This window comes from Hyalella azteca, unplaced genomic scaffold (genome assembly GCF_000764305.2).
Source record: "Hyalella azteca isolate HAZT.00-mixed unplaced genomic scaffold, Hazt_2.0.2 contig13518, whole genome shotgun sequence".
Classification (NCBI taxonomy): Eukaryota; Metazoa; Arthropoda; class Malacostraca; order Amphipoda; family Hyalellidae; genus Hyalella; species Hyalella azteca.
Window position 1 is genome coordinate 1 of NW_025943436.1, and position 17,008 is coordinate 17,008.

General features: G+C 37.1%; 1 protein-coding gene across 2 annotated transcripts; it reads right to left on the reverse strand.

Annotated features, from left to right (window-relative positions):
• Positions 1–3,106: 3,106 nt before the first annotated feature.
• LOC108675028 (ATP-dependent RNA helicase DDX55-like) lies at positions 3,107–11,330 on the reverse strand. 2 transcript variants are annotated; one of them, XM_047883722.1, is made up of 2 exons: positions 11,230–11,330; positions 3,107–4,588 (listed from the first exon to the last, which is right to left on the reverse strand). In XM_047883722.1, exon 2 carries the CDS (start codon positions 4,563–4,565, stop codon positions 3,879–3,881), a length of 687 nt encoding a protein of 228 aa, XP_047739678.1. In that variant the 5' UTR covers positions 4,566–4,588; positions 11,230–11,330; the 3' UTR covers positions 3,107–3,878. The 2 variants fall into 2 exon arrangements, with proteins under 2 accessions (XP_047739678.1, XP_047739679.1); XM_047883723.1 differs by lacking the exon at positions 11,230–11,330 and adding an exon at positions 10,654–10,871.
• Between the last annotated feature and the right edge of the window lie 5,678 nt (positions 11,331–17,008).

The following is a 17,008-nucleotide window of genomic DNA, read 5'->3' on the forward strand; positions in this document are numbered from 1 at the left end:
CGTTAAATTACGTAATTTTACGTTCACCGCATATGAGGTTAGGTTTCAGATAGCATAGTTCTGTTCCAAAATTTATCGTCCTTCGACAAGTGGCCGTTCGACCGAGGGCTGGTTCGACCCACGGCCTAGATACGGACGGCTTGAAATATTGAAGGCTACGTTCCGGAAGGCAGGAATCATGATGGTCCATTACATCCAGGTCAGTTGTGGTCTTCGGCAGGCGACCCAACCCGTCATCCCTCCAAGGTAAGAGCTGCTGGACTCAATCGACAATTCTACGGACCCGCCTGTGGACTCGCGCAACTGGGACACTCATAATTCCTTCAATACTTAACGGATCTGTATGAATTTTGGAATGTGAGTATTAATTATCGATACCCTGCCGCAGGAATTATTACAGATTTTTACATGAATTATTTTTAATTAAAACCCATAAACGTATTTTTTAAGCAACTGGGACACTCATAATTCCTTCAATACTTACCGGATCTGTATGAACTTTGGAATGTGAGTATTAATTATCGATACCCTGCCGCAGGAATTATTACAGATTTTTACATTAATTATTTTTTAATTAAAACCCATAAACGTATTTTTTAAGCAACTGGGGCACTCATAATTCCTTCAATACTTACCGGATCTGTATGAATTTTGGAATGTGAGTATTAATTATCGATACCCTGCCGCAGGAATGATTACAGATTTTTACATGAATTATTTTTTAATTAAAACCCATAAACGTATTTTTAAGCAACTGGGACACTCATAATTCCTTCAATACTTAACGGATCTGTATGAATTTTGGAATGTGAGTACTAATTATCGATACGCTGCCGCAGGAATTATTACAGATTTTTACATGACTTATTTTTAGGTTAGGTTAGGTTAGGAAATAATCCATGTATACAGATCCGGTAAGTTTTGAAGGAATTATGAGTGTCCCAGTTGCGTCATATATACGTTGCATTCCTGCTGCAACGTATCGATAATTAATACTCACATTCCAAAATTCATACAGATCCGTTAAGATTTAAGGGAATTATGAGTGTCACAGTTGCTGAAAAAATTCGTTTATTGATTTTAATTAAAAAATAATTCATGTAAAAATCTGTAATAATTCCTGCGGCAGTGTATCGATAATTAATACTCACATTCCAAAAAAGGCGAATATTGTAAACGGCGTTTAAAACAATGGAAACATGGGTTGAAAAAATTCATTCCTCAATAATTAATTTAAAATTTCCTAATACAAATGATAGCTTAGAGAGAAATGATCATGAAATAAACTTGCATCTTGCCGTGTAATTACGTAATTGAAATACGGTAGCATGTTCCTAATAATAAATGACGTCAATAATGCCTTATATGTTAACAACGAAGCCGACTGCAATGATGTGTAATCATGTCTCAATTAACTACCTCTCTGCAGTACAACAATTTAGTTTGCCACTACAAATTTTTCAATTTTCTATATCGGCACAAAGAAATTTTTCAGCCTATAACTAAAAACGCTTTTGGTGTGATGAAATGCATGCATTTGCCAATTTGGCTTTGCATACTAAGGGGCAGTAGGTTTCCCTAACGATCCATCAAACTTTCTAGAACTTTAATTCACAAACGTAGATAATAATATGCAGGTTTAAGGTTTGAGAATGTATAAAATTGAAGTGCATAGACCAAGTTCCGTGGTGCTTTCTTAAGTCTACAATTAACACCAAGAATTGCTTCTCTCTAGTGGAAGTGTCTCGAAGTTGTCAGTAGTTTTTCTCTCCGTCATTGGTATCCAAGGACTAATTCTTGCCACGTAACCTCGAGTTCAGACCAACTCACGAGGTACCGCTTTGTGACCACTGCTCCCTCCAGTGACCAGTCTTTGTCGCTAAATCCATGGGATGAACTCCACCTTTGCCCCTCCCCCCCGAATTAAAAAAATTCAAGGAGCTTCTGAAATTGGGTTAATGGTATACGTATGTTGATTACCATAAGTAAACATTATAAGCGCTTGCAGGTCCCACTCTTCTTTGAAAATTGAGAAACTTATTTTACAAATGTAATAAAATACGCCAAGTTCTCCCACATCGTAACCACGCAGAAAGATAAAGGCAAAGACTTTCACGGTATCGCCCTTTCGCCATGTTTTACGCGAGTTGGAAGATATTTCCCAATACATAACAACTAAAAAAGTTTCGAACGGATGAAAGGCTGTGATGGAAGTCGAAATTTGCATACTCGGCCGTGTAAACAAGACACACCGAAGTGGATTACCTGCTTTACCAGCTCAACCTTGTCGACAGAGCAAACAGTCCATAGTATATGTTTCGGACGTAGCAGTCCCAGCCAGGCTACGATGGATCACCGCCTCTGTCTATCGCCCATCCATTTGGGCCAGTTGATCCAAGAAGCTGTTGCTTCTAGCCGCTGGTGGTGGTGCAGGGGCGGTCGATGAGGGATTGCGCCCAGGAACACGCCCAGTTATTTCTTGAATGTCTCCTGGGTGAACTCTCCCTCTCAGATCTTTTGGTAGGACTTTAAACAGCCTCGGCCCTGGCACGGAGAGATTTTTCCGCATGGATTGAAATCTGGCCGCAGATGTGTTACGCAGAGGGGGATCCAGCATAGCCTCCCCCTTCTCTCGTTATGGTACGTTTCAATACTGAAGGTCTTTCTTTCGAAATTTGGTGCCATTTCGGTTATCATTCTCCGTGTGCACAGAATGACATACCTCTTCCGTCTCCTCTGCAGTGAGTGCAGGCCCAGGCACTAGAACCTCTCCCAATAGTTCAACTTCTCAATCCCTCTGATCCCGGATGTGAAGCTTTGCTGGACCCCTTCCAGTTGCCGCACTGCGCCGAGTGTGAACGGGGTCCACAGCTGGCAACAATATTCAAGAAGAGAAAATGGGGAAACATTCTTCGGAGGTTCCGAGCGTTATATGGTGTAGTTTTGCGATAACACACGAATGATACCAAGACATTAGACCTTAGGATTCTATCAAATCTGCACTTTCCATCAGAGCAGTCACAGTTTCGACAACTTACGCTTGAATTAAAAGCGAATGCGTACAGAATATTCTGCCAAGCTATTCGAAGGATAGAATAAAAATAAATTATTGCCATCTTGTATACTTTCTGTCATTTGCTATCTCAGCAACATTAGGTTACATCACCTTTCCATACTAACCATCTTTTTTTATGGAGAATGTTCCGATTTCCAGTCAAACATCTATCAGACTGGCCTATCATTAAGATTGATGATCAGGATTGAATCATCTGGTTTTTACCACCACCAAAGTTTATTAGTTTTCTAAATTGAGAACCTGACAAGAGAAACGGAAATTGAATCCGTACGTTAAACATGGAAATATGAGCGACTTGAAGAATGATCGGCGGAACTATTTGGAATCTAATGTTAATACTGAGGGAGGATAAATCTTTTACTTTCCCATAAGGAAAGTCTTATTTGCTAATTTGAAGAATGATACTAGAAAGAACAAATTCTGAATTGTTTGGAAATTAATACACAGTGATGAGTCTAAGATTGCTTCTGAATCAAAAGTGAAAGGACAAACAAGGCTGGTTGGCTACTATAGAAAACAGTGAACCAAAAAAGGGAATTTAACAAGACTGCTGATATTTGAGGAGCAAATAAGAATAAATCTCACAACAAATTGTGCGGAATTTGATTTTCCCAGAGTTCATTGCCTGATGCATACACAGATGAAGCATTGCAAGAGGAAAACGAGTGCTTGAGCAGCCGTAGTGAACTAAGCATTTTTCCCACCGTCTGAGCCACAGCCAAAGAACTTTTCAATTTCTTCATCAGAAACTTTCCTCTTCTTGTACTTCATACACATTTTATAGTCTTCATTTAGGTCTGGATCATTGCTGTGGAGATTGCATCACCCTAATCCGACGGGGCTTTCTAAGGCCAGCCCTAATCAGTTTAACCTTGTCTGAAGTTTGAGTGGCAGAAAAAAGCCCAGTTCTTCTCTGTTTGGGAAGGTATGCAAGTATTGTGCTGATTGTTTCGGTAAAGCCAACTTCTAAGAGTTTATCAGCTTCGTCTAATATTAAGATTTCCAACGCCCTGCAAGCAAGTCTCAAGCTCGTGCCACCAGATTCACATCTGTTGAAGATATCCTTAATTCTTCCAGGCGTGCCGACGATGATGTGACCGCCATTACTTTCAAACTTTGCAACGTCTTCAGACACAGCTCCTCCACCTACGAGTAACAACGACGACACTTCTTTGCAGTGTTTCAGCAAAACCTGAAGAACACCGTGGATCTGCGAGGCCAACTCTCGCGATGGTGACAAAATCATAGCATAAACCTCGTACTTTTTGATGGGGTATTCTCTTTGAAGTATAATTTGAAGAGTTGGTACCAAAAACGCTAGAGTTTTACCACTACCTGTGACAGCCTCGGCAACCACCTCATAGTGGGACAACATATTAGGGATACAAGCAGCCTGTACGGCCGTCATCTTGGGAAAATTAAACTCCTTGACGCCGGCGGCTACGGCGGGATGTAGAAGAGGGGACAGGCACTCCCATGAATCATCCATGACTCAGTTGAGTGAGCACAATCCTGGAAGAAAATAAGACGGATAAGAGATCGAATAAAACCTTATTACAATCATTTATTTATTACCTGAGGATCATATCTACTTTTCCTTATATCATAATTATTGTTCAAAAATAGTTATTACTCACTCAATATGACGTTTTGGAGAAATTTTGGTAAACTCGTATGTAAACAGAAGTGAATGCAACAAATCACTTGCTTGATCAAAATGTTTCCTTATAAGAAATTTCAGATAACATCTTAGTTGAAATCAGAGACTATGGAAATTTTATGGACTAAAATATTTTGTAATTGGACACAAAAAATTAAACATCAAAATCCATCAATTTGGGCAGCTCTACTTGAAGAAAATAACTGGTATGCAATTTTACAAAAATTTTCACACATTTTAAATAGCTATACCGTAATGGAAAAAAATAATGGAAGAAATTAAAAATCAAAATGTTAATAATGCATTAATTGAATATCAAGCCAGTTTAGAAATAGTTAAAAATACTTGTCCTAATATGAAATCATCAATGAATCGACATGATTTATGTCAAAAAATTAAAACCAAAACATTGAGTTAAATGCAGGAGTGATTATTTAGGAAAATTAATTTCAGTATCAAATGCTAGAACTTGAATCCATGAAGCAGAAGCTGGACACAGACAAAGAAGTTAGATATGAAAACACCTTTCCAAACATGTTTCTACCTATACATTAAAAACTTGGTAAATCAGCTGCTGTACAATATGCAGAATAAATCAAAGGTGTTGAAACAGGAGTTCTCTAATTAATGCTCCAGCAATGTATAGCTAATATTTTAGAACTGCATATTAACTGAATATGGAACTTCATTACAAAATACAAGACTAATGTTCTAGTTATCAAACCAAGAATTGTATTGAATTTAAATAAAACTATATACCAACAGGTCCGCCATATTTATGGCAATGGATGCTTGCTATATAAAAATAAATTGGTTTCTAGGAGACTTTTCTTTTATAATGAAGCTTTATATCATCTATTAATTCATCTATTTTATGTTGCAGGAGTCTAACGATGTCTAAATTTATTATTACTTATGGCACAAGATAGAACTGCAATTGTAACCCTCATGAAAAGGGCGAGAGTAATTCAGTCATTGCAAAAAAAGCTCCAAATTCATCATGAAACTGTGTGGAAGGTGGTAAAAAATTCAAGGAAACTAATGAAATGTGCAATTGACCTGGTCAAGGAAGGAAACAAAGTGTCTGAACAAAACGATTGGTCAAAAACACGAGGGAGAATTTGAGGAGAAACCCTAGTCGCTCAGCTGCAAAATTTGCTGCGGAAGCAAGAGTCAGTCGGGCATCAATGCATTGAGTCCTCAAAGATAACCTCAAAACCTCCCCTTACAAGATGCAAACAAGGCATGAACTAACAGACCATCATGCACAAATGAGGCTTGAAAGATGCCAGCACATTCTGGATCTCATTGACATTGGCATGCTGCCCAACTTGGTGTTCAGCGACGAGAAAAAATTTGACAATGAACAAAGCATTAACCATCAAAATGACAGAGTTTTGAGTTGGGATGGATCTGTGGCAACCAGAACAGCAACATGACGTCAAAATCCCATATCCGTGATGGTTTGGGCTGCAATAACCACCACTGGGAGGTCCCCTCTCGTTTTTGTCCCCTCATGAGTGAAATTGAACAGTCAGCAATTCATTTTGGAAGCTTTGTTGTTACCTTGGGCCCGTAAACATTTCAATGGCTCACCATGGAGTTTTAAACAAGACTCTGCCCCATCACATGGCTCAAACATAACCCAAAACTGGATTCAGGGTTACATCCCAGCATTCAATAGCAAAAATGAATGGCCCTCAAGAAGCCCTGATTTGAATCCTCTCGACTTTTCTGTGTGGGCTATTTTAGAGAGCAGGGTCTGCAGAACATCTCATGATTATTTGGTTAGTTTGAAGTCTAAATTGACACAAGAATGGGACTTGATCCCTCAAGAAATGCTGTGTGTCTCCTGTGAAGCTTTCCGGCGTAGATTGGAGGCCGTCATTAAAAATAAGGGTGGTCATATTGAATAAATATGTGTGAGAATTGTTTAGGTAATTCTTGGCTACTAGCTCGTCCAATAAAAAAAACAATGCACCTGTTTGTTTCATTGAGAAATAACAAAAAACATGCATTGCCATAAATATGGCAGACCCTGTATATATCTAAAAATATATATAAATATTTATTGGTAAGACCATGACAATGATTAGTTGACATTTTTAAGTAGTTATTCAAGGTAAAAACTTTTGCTCACTGGAAGCAACCTTAGTAAAATAGTAAAAAAAGTTTGTAAAAAAACTATTTTTTTACACCTCTAACCCTGTCTAACAAGGTTTTTATTAATTAGCATGTTGCAGAATAGCCTTCATATTTTTTCCCGTGTTGCGCTATTAGCAAATACTACTAATCATAGGTAGATTCTGTAACATGGGTACATTCTGAGACAGTAATTGTGAGGCATTTTGTCACACAATACCTATGCCAAAAATGTTGGGCTACTGTCAAAAGTATGAGTAATTTTTTATCAAACAATTCTGCAACACGGTTTTTCTGGGAATGTGATGAAATCTGTCACATAATACCCCTACTCATGCATATTATATATATATAGATACGGTATTTATAAATTGCACTTTACCGGACTATGATTATTTTTGACCCAATGACCTAAGTAAAGTTGTTAAAAAAGTAAAAAAAACCTAACCTTAGTAGAAAGATGTCAAGCTATGTAAAGAAGGGTTTTATACACACCTAATCCTAACTCTAACCCTAACCTAGCAAGGCTGGCGTTTTTTAGAATGTCCGGTAGTGTAGTTCATTTATTTTCGTGTCCAGTTTTTAAGTACAAACTAATTGTAAGATACATTACCGGACTCGACTTTGTCCGGTTTTCTAACCTCTGTCCGGTAATGTTACCAATCTTGTCCAGTAATTGTTCGAAATTCTTATATATATATATATATATATATATGCAATTTATAAACTGAATTCTTCAACCAAGCAACACTATTTTATCTATGAACCCTTTTTATTATTCTACTTTTGAAGCAATTACTCTAATCCTCTTGTGGAGTTGAAAATTGCTCCGCAACTACTACTTCCATCCTATGATGAATGATGGCACCAAATAAATAGTGATGAAATGCAAAGATTCATGTGGTTGTTATTCTTGCACAAAAAAAGTTACAAGTCATTCATAATGAAATAGGTATAGTATCAAATCAATGAAGCAGAAGAATAACTAATGACTAGACTAGATATAATTATCTTCAAAAAATAAAAAAATCATACATTTTTATAAATAGAATGAGAGCTGTGCCAGATAATCTTAACAAGATAAATCTTTTAAAATACCAGAGAGAAAGCATTCAAAATATCCAAAGCAGCAAATGAATACCTAATCACATTAAGGTACTTAAGAAATGGGTTTCATAAGGTGTGCAAAGCTATAAAAATGAATAAAGTAACGTTATGAAAACAATGAACTCATGAACTGGTGTCAGAAACATTGAATGGGGGACGTTTCTCATTCATGTAATTTTTGCAATGTCAGGCAATGAATTCACAGATAATGAGATCAAAATACTATTGGAACAAATAAACTTTGAGAAGGAAACTATCAATGAAGATACACATGCATCAGTTAGGAAGATGTACATGCTTCAGCAATAAAAATGCACATGTTCTCAGGCACATGCACACATGAATGAACCCCTTCCCTTTTCTGTGACAATCTATGATCTTTTGACGCAAATCTGTCGCCAACTCTCAAGTTTTAGCCATTTTAAATTAAATTTTAAGTATGAAGCTGAATAATATCTTTACCGGAAAACAAAATCTTGTAAACAATGGCAAAATGCTCAGATTGGCCAATTAGATAATGATACAAGATTAGTGGAATGTCTAAAGTGAAAAGCAAATTTTGAGTACTACCTACAATAAAAATGTTATTTTTCTTCATTTTTGAACATGTACCCAATACTTTTGCATGGGTTAATTTTTCTATTTTGTGGAATAAAATCTAAGCATTGCTTACTTTTCAATATCCTTTTCATTTAATGTTTCTGGTACCATTAGCAATATAGGTACTGAATTTTAATGACCAAATATTTGGTAAAATCTTACACTTTAACTCAAGATATAAAGAAAACTGTAATGTATCCAATACTTTTGCATGTCACTGTATCTACTTGTTGAGCCGCAACTTTATATTTGAGCTATGGTTTATGAATTTGCCAGCCGTGATTCCATATCTTGGCCATCATTGGCCATGAAGAGCCATTTATGAGCCACAAACTTATTTACAAAGCCCTGTGGTGTGTTCCCCAAATCTCTAATTTTACCCTAAAAACAGTCAAACAGCAACAATAACATTTGCCTTTACTTTAGTGGCAACTGATCACGTGAGAATGCAGTCTGACCACTTTGATGTGTCTGCAACTATGCAATCTTGAAGGGAACATTTTGGACTGATTTGTTGTTATTAAGTTCTGCAGGATATTTTGTAGGGAGCATTGAAGTAGTGCAGATTGTGGAAGTGGAAAATTTTATGAAAGGACATGTTTGCCAACCGCAATTTTTTTCAATAAAACAAAAAACATGGCATTAGAACCACGAGATTTCATCCCTACTAAAATTATAAGATATTAGAGCCATGATATCTAAGAAAAAGTACGTAGGACTTTTTGGCTCTGCCAAAGTGTTATTTTACAAAATTTTCAACTTGCGCAACTCAGTGCCGCTGTCTGCCACACTCCGAGTCCCATGGCCCCAACAAATATCCTAATCGCTAATCAGCCGACTCACATTGTATTATCAGTATGGGCCATAGCAGGATGGAATTCTAAAAATTAAGGTTAATAGATTATTTCTAATCCACCACCACTTTTTAGTTCACAAATTTTAGTTAAGATAGAAAGAATAAAAATAGGAAATTAGAAAGGATTACACTTAGTTACACTTGAAAGAATCAAGAATGAAGGTAGCAATACTTCTAGATTTCAATTAGACTGAATATTAATTTATTAGCATTTATCTCCAACTCAAACACAACATAGTAACATTTATGAATTAATAACAAATCATGCCAGTGGCGCCACCAATAAGAGTAGAAAATGATGCACACCAAGCTATTTTGTGGGAACCAAATCTCATATGTGTTCACTAACTTCACTCAGCGAATGCTAACAAGCAACTGCCTTTGAAGGGTTTGACGGTTGGGCTGGCAATGCTGAAGCCGCTTCCAGCACAGGAAGTACGACATTTCAAGCTGCAACTAATATTTTGTTATCCAAGTACTGTAGTATTAAGATTACAGTATTTAATCTTAAGTATTATGGTAGTTTACTTGAGAATATATTATCAATCCAGAATTCTACACTGGGACTGGGCCATAGGCAAGCATGGAAAACTTCTACCATTAGGGCCGCAAGCCTGCAACTAGAGCTTTCCTGTCATTTCCAGAACCGTGTAATTTCTGCCGGATGATTAACTCTTATCTAATTGTTAACAAAAGTGCAGGATCGGGCAGTGAGTCGTGAGATTCCAAAGGTATTGAAAATTTGTCCAGTTGGAGTTGCCAGATTTCAGCAACATGTGGGAAATTTCCAATCCTGGCCGTTCCTGGCCATAGAGAGCTAAGGGAGGCACTGGAGGCCACATATGGCAAGTCATAGGGACTCATAGCTAACTCATAGTCATAAGCTACTACAAGAGTCAAGACAAGTTGCTCCAACCAAAAAGCAAATGCCTGCCATTTGCTGCCAATTGCCAAGCCAATGCCAAGTTACATACATTACTAGGGAACTAGGCTACATGATAGTGGATACTGATGATAGTGATACTGACTACTGTACTAACTGTAGTACAATGACTACAATCTACATAGCTATAAACATAAAGTGACATTAGTTCTGGCATAGCTAACACATTCATTTCATAATGCTAATCAGATAGAAACATACCTAACCATTTTTACTGTCAATTAAAATGGAATAGTTTTCACAGCTTGGATTTTAGTGATTTTACTCACCACACAGATGGCCGAGATGCTAATCAGCCTACTAGCTAAACTTTAATGGCAGACCCTGGATAGGATAGGATCAGAGTTGACAGATGCCGAGATGGCTTAGAATTGCTAGAAACAGCCAAGAGGGAGAATAAAGAAGCCCTATGAAGGGCTTTTCCGGTGTAGGTATTCCGTGTAGGTTCCGGTGTAGATATTCCATCTCTTTTTTTTTGTGCAGTTTTTAAAATCCAATTAGAAAGTACCCTTATCATAAATTTTAGCCGGCCAACGCAATTGAAAAAAACTAAATCGCGGAATTTGTCTTTATAGCTAAAAGACCGTCTGGCAACACTGGATAGAATTACCCATGGTTGAATTAGTACATGTATTAGTTCAACCATTTACCATGGGATTACCTTCTACTACTTGGTTATCATTTCATAATTCTCATGAAGTTTCAAGAATAAACTTAATTTCAGATCTTCTTTGATACTAGACAATGGCAAACATATATATGAGTAATATGACAGCAATAGGAAAAACCTCACTATACAATGAGGATTATAAGCTGAATCAATCTAATTCTTATTATTTGCTCACCTCAGTTTCTCTCCTCTTAGGTTAAACAAGGTACGACGACCAAGCGAATGAGTTGGCAAGTACTTTCTTGACAATCACGATCCCACTCCCGGCTCCGATCTCGCATCACGTGATCGAGTGGCAGTTGAGGAAACTGTAGATTGTTATTTAACTAAACATTGCAAAAAAACTAAGTTTATTCCATGTTAATAAAAAAAGACAACCGACATTTTATTTACTAAAAAGTTTTCAAATAAGGCGAAGTAAGCAAAAAAAATTATCAGACCTAGTGTGCACATATCCGAATCTCACAAACTAAACAGCAAAAAAGGTTAGTGAGATTTGTGAAACTGACGTTTGGCTTTCAAGATATCATCAATGTTTGGTTTGGAATTACTACATCCAATGAAGAGAATTGCTTTCAAATGTTTATTAGTAAATCTCGTTCGACGTATTGACTTCACATACTTCATTTTTTAAAATGTTTGCTCACAGACATAAGTCGTTCCAAACACTGACGCCATACCAGCGGCAAATTTCTTCAATTTCGGAACTCAGGATCAGGCAAGCAGCGGTAAAATTCGACGAGTTTTCCTTCCCTGTGCTTCTCTTTCAACAAGTCATTTGCTTGCAAATCAATGAGCTCCAACTGTAGTTCAACTGGCACATTATCAAGGTTACAATCAAACGAATTCTGGAACAGCGGTCAGGAGGTCTCCGCACGCGCGAAGATTTCCAAGTATTATAAACATAAAATTTAAATTGTATCACAACATCTCGTGTACCAACCGTTTTATCAAGCAAATTAAAGTACCATCGACGGGCCTGATGAACTGACGTCGCGGGCCGGATTCGGCTCGTGGGCCGTAGTTTGGTGACCCCTGCTCTGTAGGATTGATATGAATGGTGGTAGAATCTTGCAATATTTATCAGATGACGGTAACATTCCAAGAATATATAAGGGTGTCCCAGTGCTAGCTGCATCAAAAGTAGAACTGGATCTCAAGAAAGTTGCGCCTAGTAATCAATTCTCGTGTTGCAAATAGTTTGGAGGAAACTTTTTTTTCTACGACGGAAAACCTAAGAATACGAACTACAGAGCGTTAGTGCCTTAGTGGTATTATTGAATGTAGCGTTGTTCGGTGCAGCAACCTAGCAGTAGCATGTATGTAGGGTATGGCTATAGGTAACCATGCCTGTTAGAAAAGGTGAAGGTCTAGGTTATAGCATAGCATCTGTCTCTTATACACATCTAGATGTGTATAAGAGACAGGTACAAGGAAACTACCAAGTTTTGAACCGTAATCTGAAGTAATTATTCCCGCTTCAGCACAGGAATTTTTCTCGTCTCGAAGCCAGAGAGAACCAATGTTTCATGACTGAAGGGAACCGCTTCTTAAGTCTGAAGTGAACAGATGCCTATAAGAGACTGAAGTGGACCAATGTTTCGAGACTAGAGTAAACAAATGTCTCATGACTGGAGTGAACCAATGTCTCGAGACTGAAGTAAAAAGTGAACAGATGTCTCNAGTTATGTTATTCAAAAGAGCCTAGACTTCATTTACAATGCATTTGCCGTATAAATTATAATTCTTTATCGTCTATAATTAAACGTTAAAATATATTAATCAGTTATTAATGCTACTTTGTTAGCTTATGTAGAAGTGTTGATGAGTCTTTAATTGTAATCAATGTTGCAAAGAAAAACAAAGAGAAAATGTAGAATGTGTAAATCCTTCGAAGAACATGTGTACTCATGATATAAACGGAAGAACTTATTGTATTCTTGATGTGTTGAAATTTTCAGATCCGCGCGTTGATCGATACAGTGTAATTATAATTATAGAGAGTAATTAAAATTAATTATACTGACAGTGTTGCGAAGAGACTTTGCGCCAATGAGGTCGTTGTTGAGAAGGAAACGCCTGAAAATAACTTTGTGATCCACCTCATATATCAACAACACGCTTAAGTGAAACCACCTCATTTGAATGGAGTGGTTTCCCTTGAAACCACCATTCTATATCCCATTCTAAAGGGATTTAAAATTGATGTTACAGTAAGTACCATTTGCAGCGGTAGATGATCAAGCACTACCATGTTGCTGTTTACTAGGAGCTAATTTTCTGAGCATGAATGTAATTGCAGTAAATTACAATGATTTGCAATTGGAATTCCAGTGTGATCTATTTGTCGTTAGACAAAAATTCTTTCTTGATAAGTAACGAAGTAGATCAGTACCCGTGTGTAAATTTTGCTAGTATTTTTTCTTAGTGTCACTGTTATCCGATATAGATAAAACCGACGTTGTATGCAACGATGGATATGCATGGATTAAAAATTTTGTGACCCTGATATTGAAGGTAAATTTTTTGTCATATTCTAGTATAAATAATGATTTTACAATAAGGTGTTTGAAATTTGTAACATATGGAGCTTAATTTACCTGTGAGCGAGTGCGTGGAATGGGGTATGCAAAAATCAATTTAAAAACCTGACTCGCCGTAAAGTTTATTGCATGGATAAAAGTTAAACCCGTAAAAAATTTCTTAGAACCAGTTGTGCCATTTATGTTAATGGTTGACATTGATTATGAGGTGAATAGGCAGTTAACTCATGTCGGGAGCAGGAAGGTTCTGAAAACCGCGGAACGTCATTTCTGGCATTCCGCAATAGAGTCGCATCTATCCGCATTGTCAGCTTCACAAAACGTCGCCTCAGCGAGCAAAACCGCCAATGCTTAAAATCGAAGCCTCAAACACACATTCGATCTATATGTCGCACTGGACCTGTTGCAATTTTCTCATTCCCACAAGGGCAATGTAGAATTTTTAGTGGCGATAGACCATTTCTATAAGTTTTTGGTGACGGTACCAATTGAGAAAAGACAGCGGAAGCTGTTTCAGCTGCACCGTGCGAAAGAGTTTTGGTTTACTAGTTTAGGTTCTAGACATCGGTTCACTTCAGTCTCGAGACATCTGTTCACTTCAGTCTCGGTACATCTGTTCACTTCAGTCTCGAGACAGCGGTTCACTTCAGTCTTGAGACATCAGTTCCCTTCAGTCTCGAGACATCTGTTCACTTCAGTCTCGAAACAGGGGCTCACTTCAGTCTCGAGACATCGGTTCACTTCAGTCTCGAGACATTGGTTAATTTCAGTCTTGAGACATCTGTTCACTTCAGTCTTGAGAGATCTGTTCACTTTAGTCTCGAAATATTGGTTCACTTCAGTCTCTTATAGGCATCGGTTCACTTCAGTCTTGAGAAGCGGTTCCCTTCAGTCTTGAAACATTGGTTCTCTCTGGCATCGAGACGAGAAAAATTCCTGTCTTAAAGCGGGAATAATTACTTCAGGTTACGGATCAAAACTTTGTAGTTTCCTAGTACTTCGCACTTTAGATTTAACTTTAAGCGCCCAATTCAGTTTTTCTGTGAGTACGTTATTCCAAACTTTTAGGACCATCAGTTAAAGAACTTCCAAGAAGGTTGCATGACATTACATCCCAGAACAGCTTTATATAAGTTCTTTAAATAGTAGAAGAGCGATATATAGTATACCCATACTTTTGATGATGTTATTGGGTTCGATATTTAATACGTCATTTATGACGTTATTGATGATTATGACGATTATACAAGTACTGAAACCTTTCGGTTTTAGGCTACGAAAAATATTTTCATAAACTTTGATGCATTGTTAAATGATAAATTTTAATTATGTATTTCGACAGCTTTTAATCTGCAGGCAGCTTGGATATTTAGTGTAATTAGGCTTATTATTTTTTTCTAATTAACCACTCAGTTGTCCATATATACAAGCAAAAACTACCAACGATATTTTGATGTCATGAAAATTATTATTCTTTCATTCATCATCTATACTAGTATTTATATACTGAACACTCTACTGATATGATGTAAAGTATGTGACTGGTTGTATATTTTTTTCATTTGTATTAGAGAGAGTTTGACGTGACCATGGCCAAATTGCGGAAGCTAGACTAGAGTAGTCTTATGTTTACCGTCGAAGTGTAAGGTACGTCTTGTGTAATTAGGAAAAGTGAGAACATTGGATTTTGGGATAAAGTTATTAAGCAAGCGTGTATATTTTGTATAAATATTTGAGATTCATTCTTAATGTAAGTGGTTAGATTTCAATGTTTCTGATAACAGTGCAATATTCGTGTTAAAGTCGATTCTTTGCTAGGTAGATTTTTGTTCTTGTTCTCTTATTCGTTTTAGGAGTCTCATTAATAATCCCGGTTCAAGTATTCATATCAGTAATATAGTCCTAATCACATTTCAGCGTTCTTACTTGCTAATAAAGATTTTCAAGAAAACTTTATTCTCACCGTGGCTAATGCACGGACCTATTCGATCACTTGGCTGAATGATGCAGGGATGAAAATGGCTTTTATTTTTCTTTTGTTGGACTGCGTCCCTAGCAATAAACTTATATTTTTCCTGTTGTAATTGACGACTTAAACAAGGGCGTATTTAGAATTTATTTTACAGTTAACAACACTAAATAATTCCTATGCATGGAGTGATTTAATTTTAGTTTTAAAAATTTATCATAAAATTTCATGAATTTTGACTAGGCCATGAATCAGAGATGATTAAAATTACATTTAATTATCATGTTTCCCAACGAAAAAGGCCATGTATTTTAAAAACGTCCAATCTTGAAGATTGAAAATTCCTGCAAATTTTACCGCAACATACGTCGGAGCCTGGCTATCCAGGAGGGACTATTAAACACTAATATTTTATTTTCGATGTATATATGGCATTAATATTAACGTATATGTGATGTAATGCTATTTTGGTGATCCTCGTTTCGTGTCGCTATATACGCAGAAAATTAAGTGCACGAATACTGTGGGAATTGTCCGGAATTAATCTGCCAGCAGGCGCTAACGCTGCGTATCATCGATACGTACGTCAAGTCATGCTTAATCAAGTCTTAGTCGTTTTTCTTGTGGACTAAAAAGTAGAAAATAAATTATGGCTCGCCCCAAAAAACGTGGGTCGGGCTGTACGTTCACCATCAAATTTCCAAAATTCGTGTGTCGTGTGCTTATCGCTTTAATCATAAATCTGCCCGACACATGTTTTTTGGGGCGAGCAATAATTTATTTTCTACTTTTTAGTCCACAAGAAAAACGTGTTTTTTTTAAAGTTTTTTTTAAGTATTTTATTTCATTATTTATTCTGCATTGTTGGCTCCGTCTCATTTAACCTAAGTGAAGTTGTAGGTGATGCCTATATAGGGACGAAAACCTACAGTAACCTGAAATCTCATTTGGAAAAATTTATTTATTAACTATTTCATCACAATTATGCCTTACAGGTGCTGAATTAGTTTGTGCCCTGTTTGGTTGCTAAAATTGTGTTGGCTAGAGTAATCTTCCATATTTTGAAAGGAACGGTCATTTAATGTAGCGAAGTGTGTGATCCTGGTTAGGACAGTCATATACAGTGGACATGACCAAGCGATATACTGTATGTCGTAGAGACCTTTTATTGTATCGAATAATGAAGAATTTAATTTTTTTCAGACAGATTTTTATTGTCGATAGTCTGAAAAGGTATCTGTAGTCTTATTTATATTTTAAAGAACCAGTATCGAAAGCGAGGCAAGCACCATGGACCGCATACCCGACTGTTGTTTGTATGAAGTGTTCTCGTACATCCCCAAAAGTTCTCGGGCGAACATCACGTTGGTGTGCCGCCGATGGAACGAAGTGGCGTCCGACCCTCGGCTGTGGCGGAGTGTAACCAAGCATCGACTAATTTC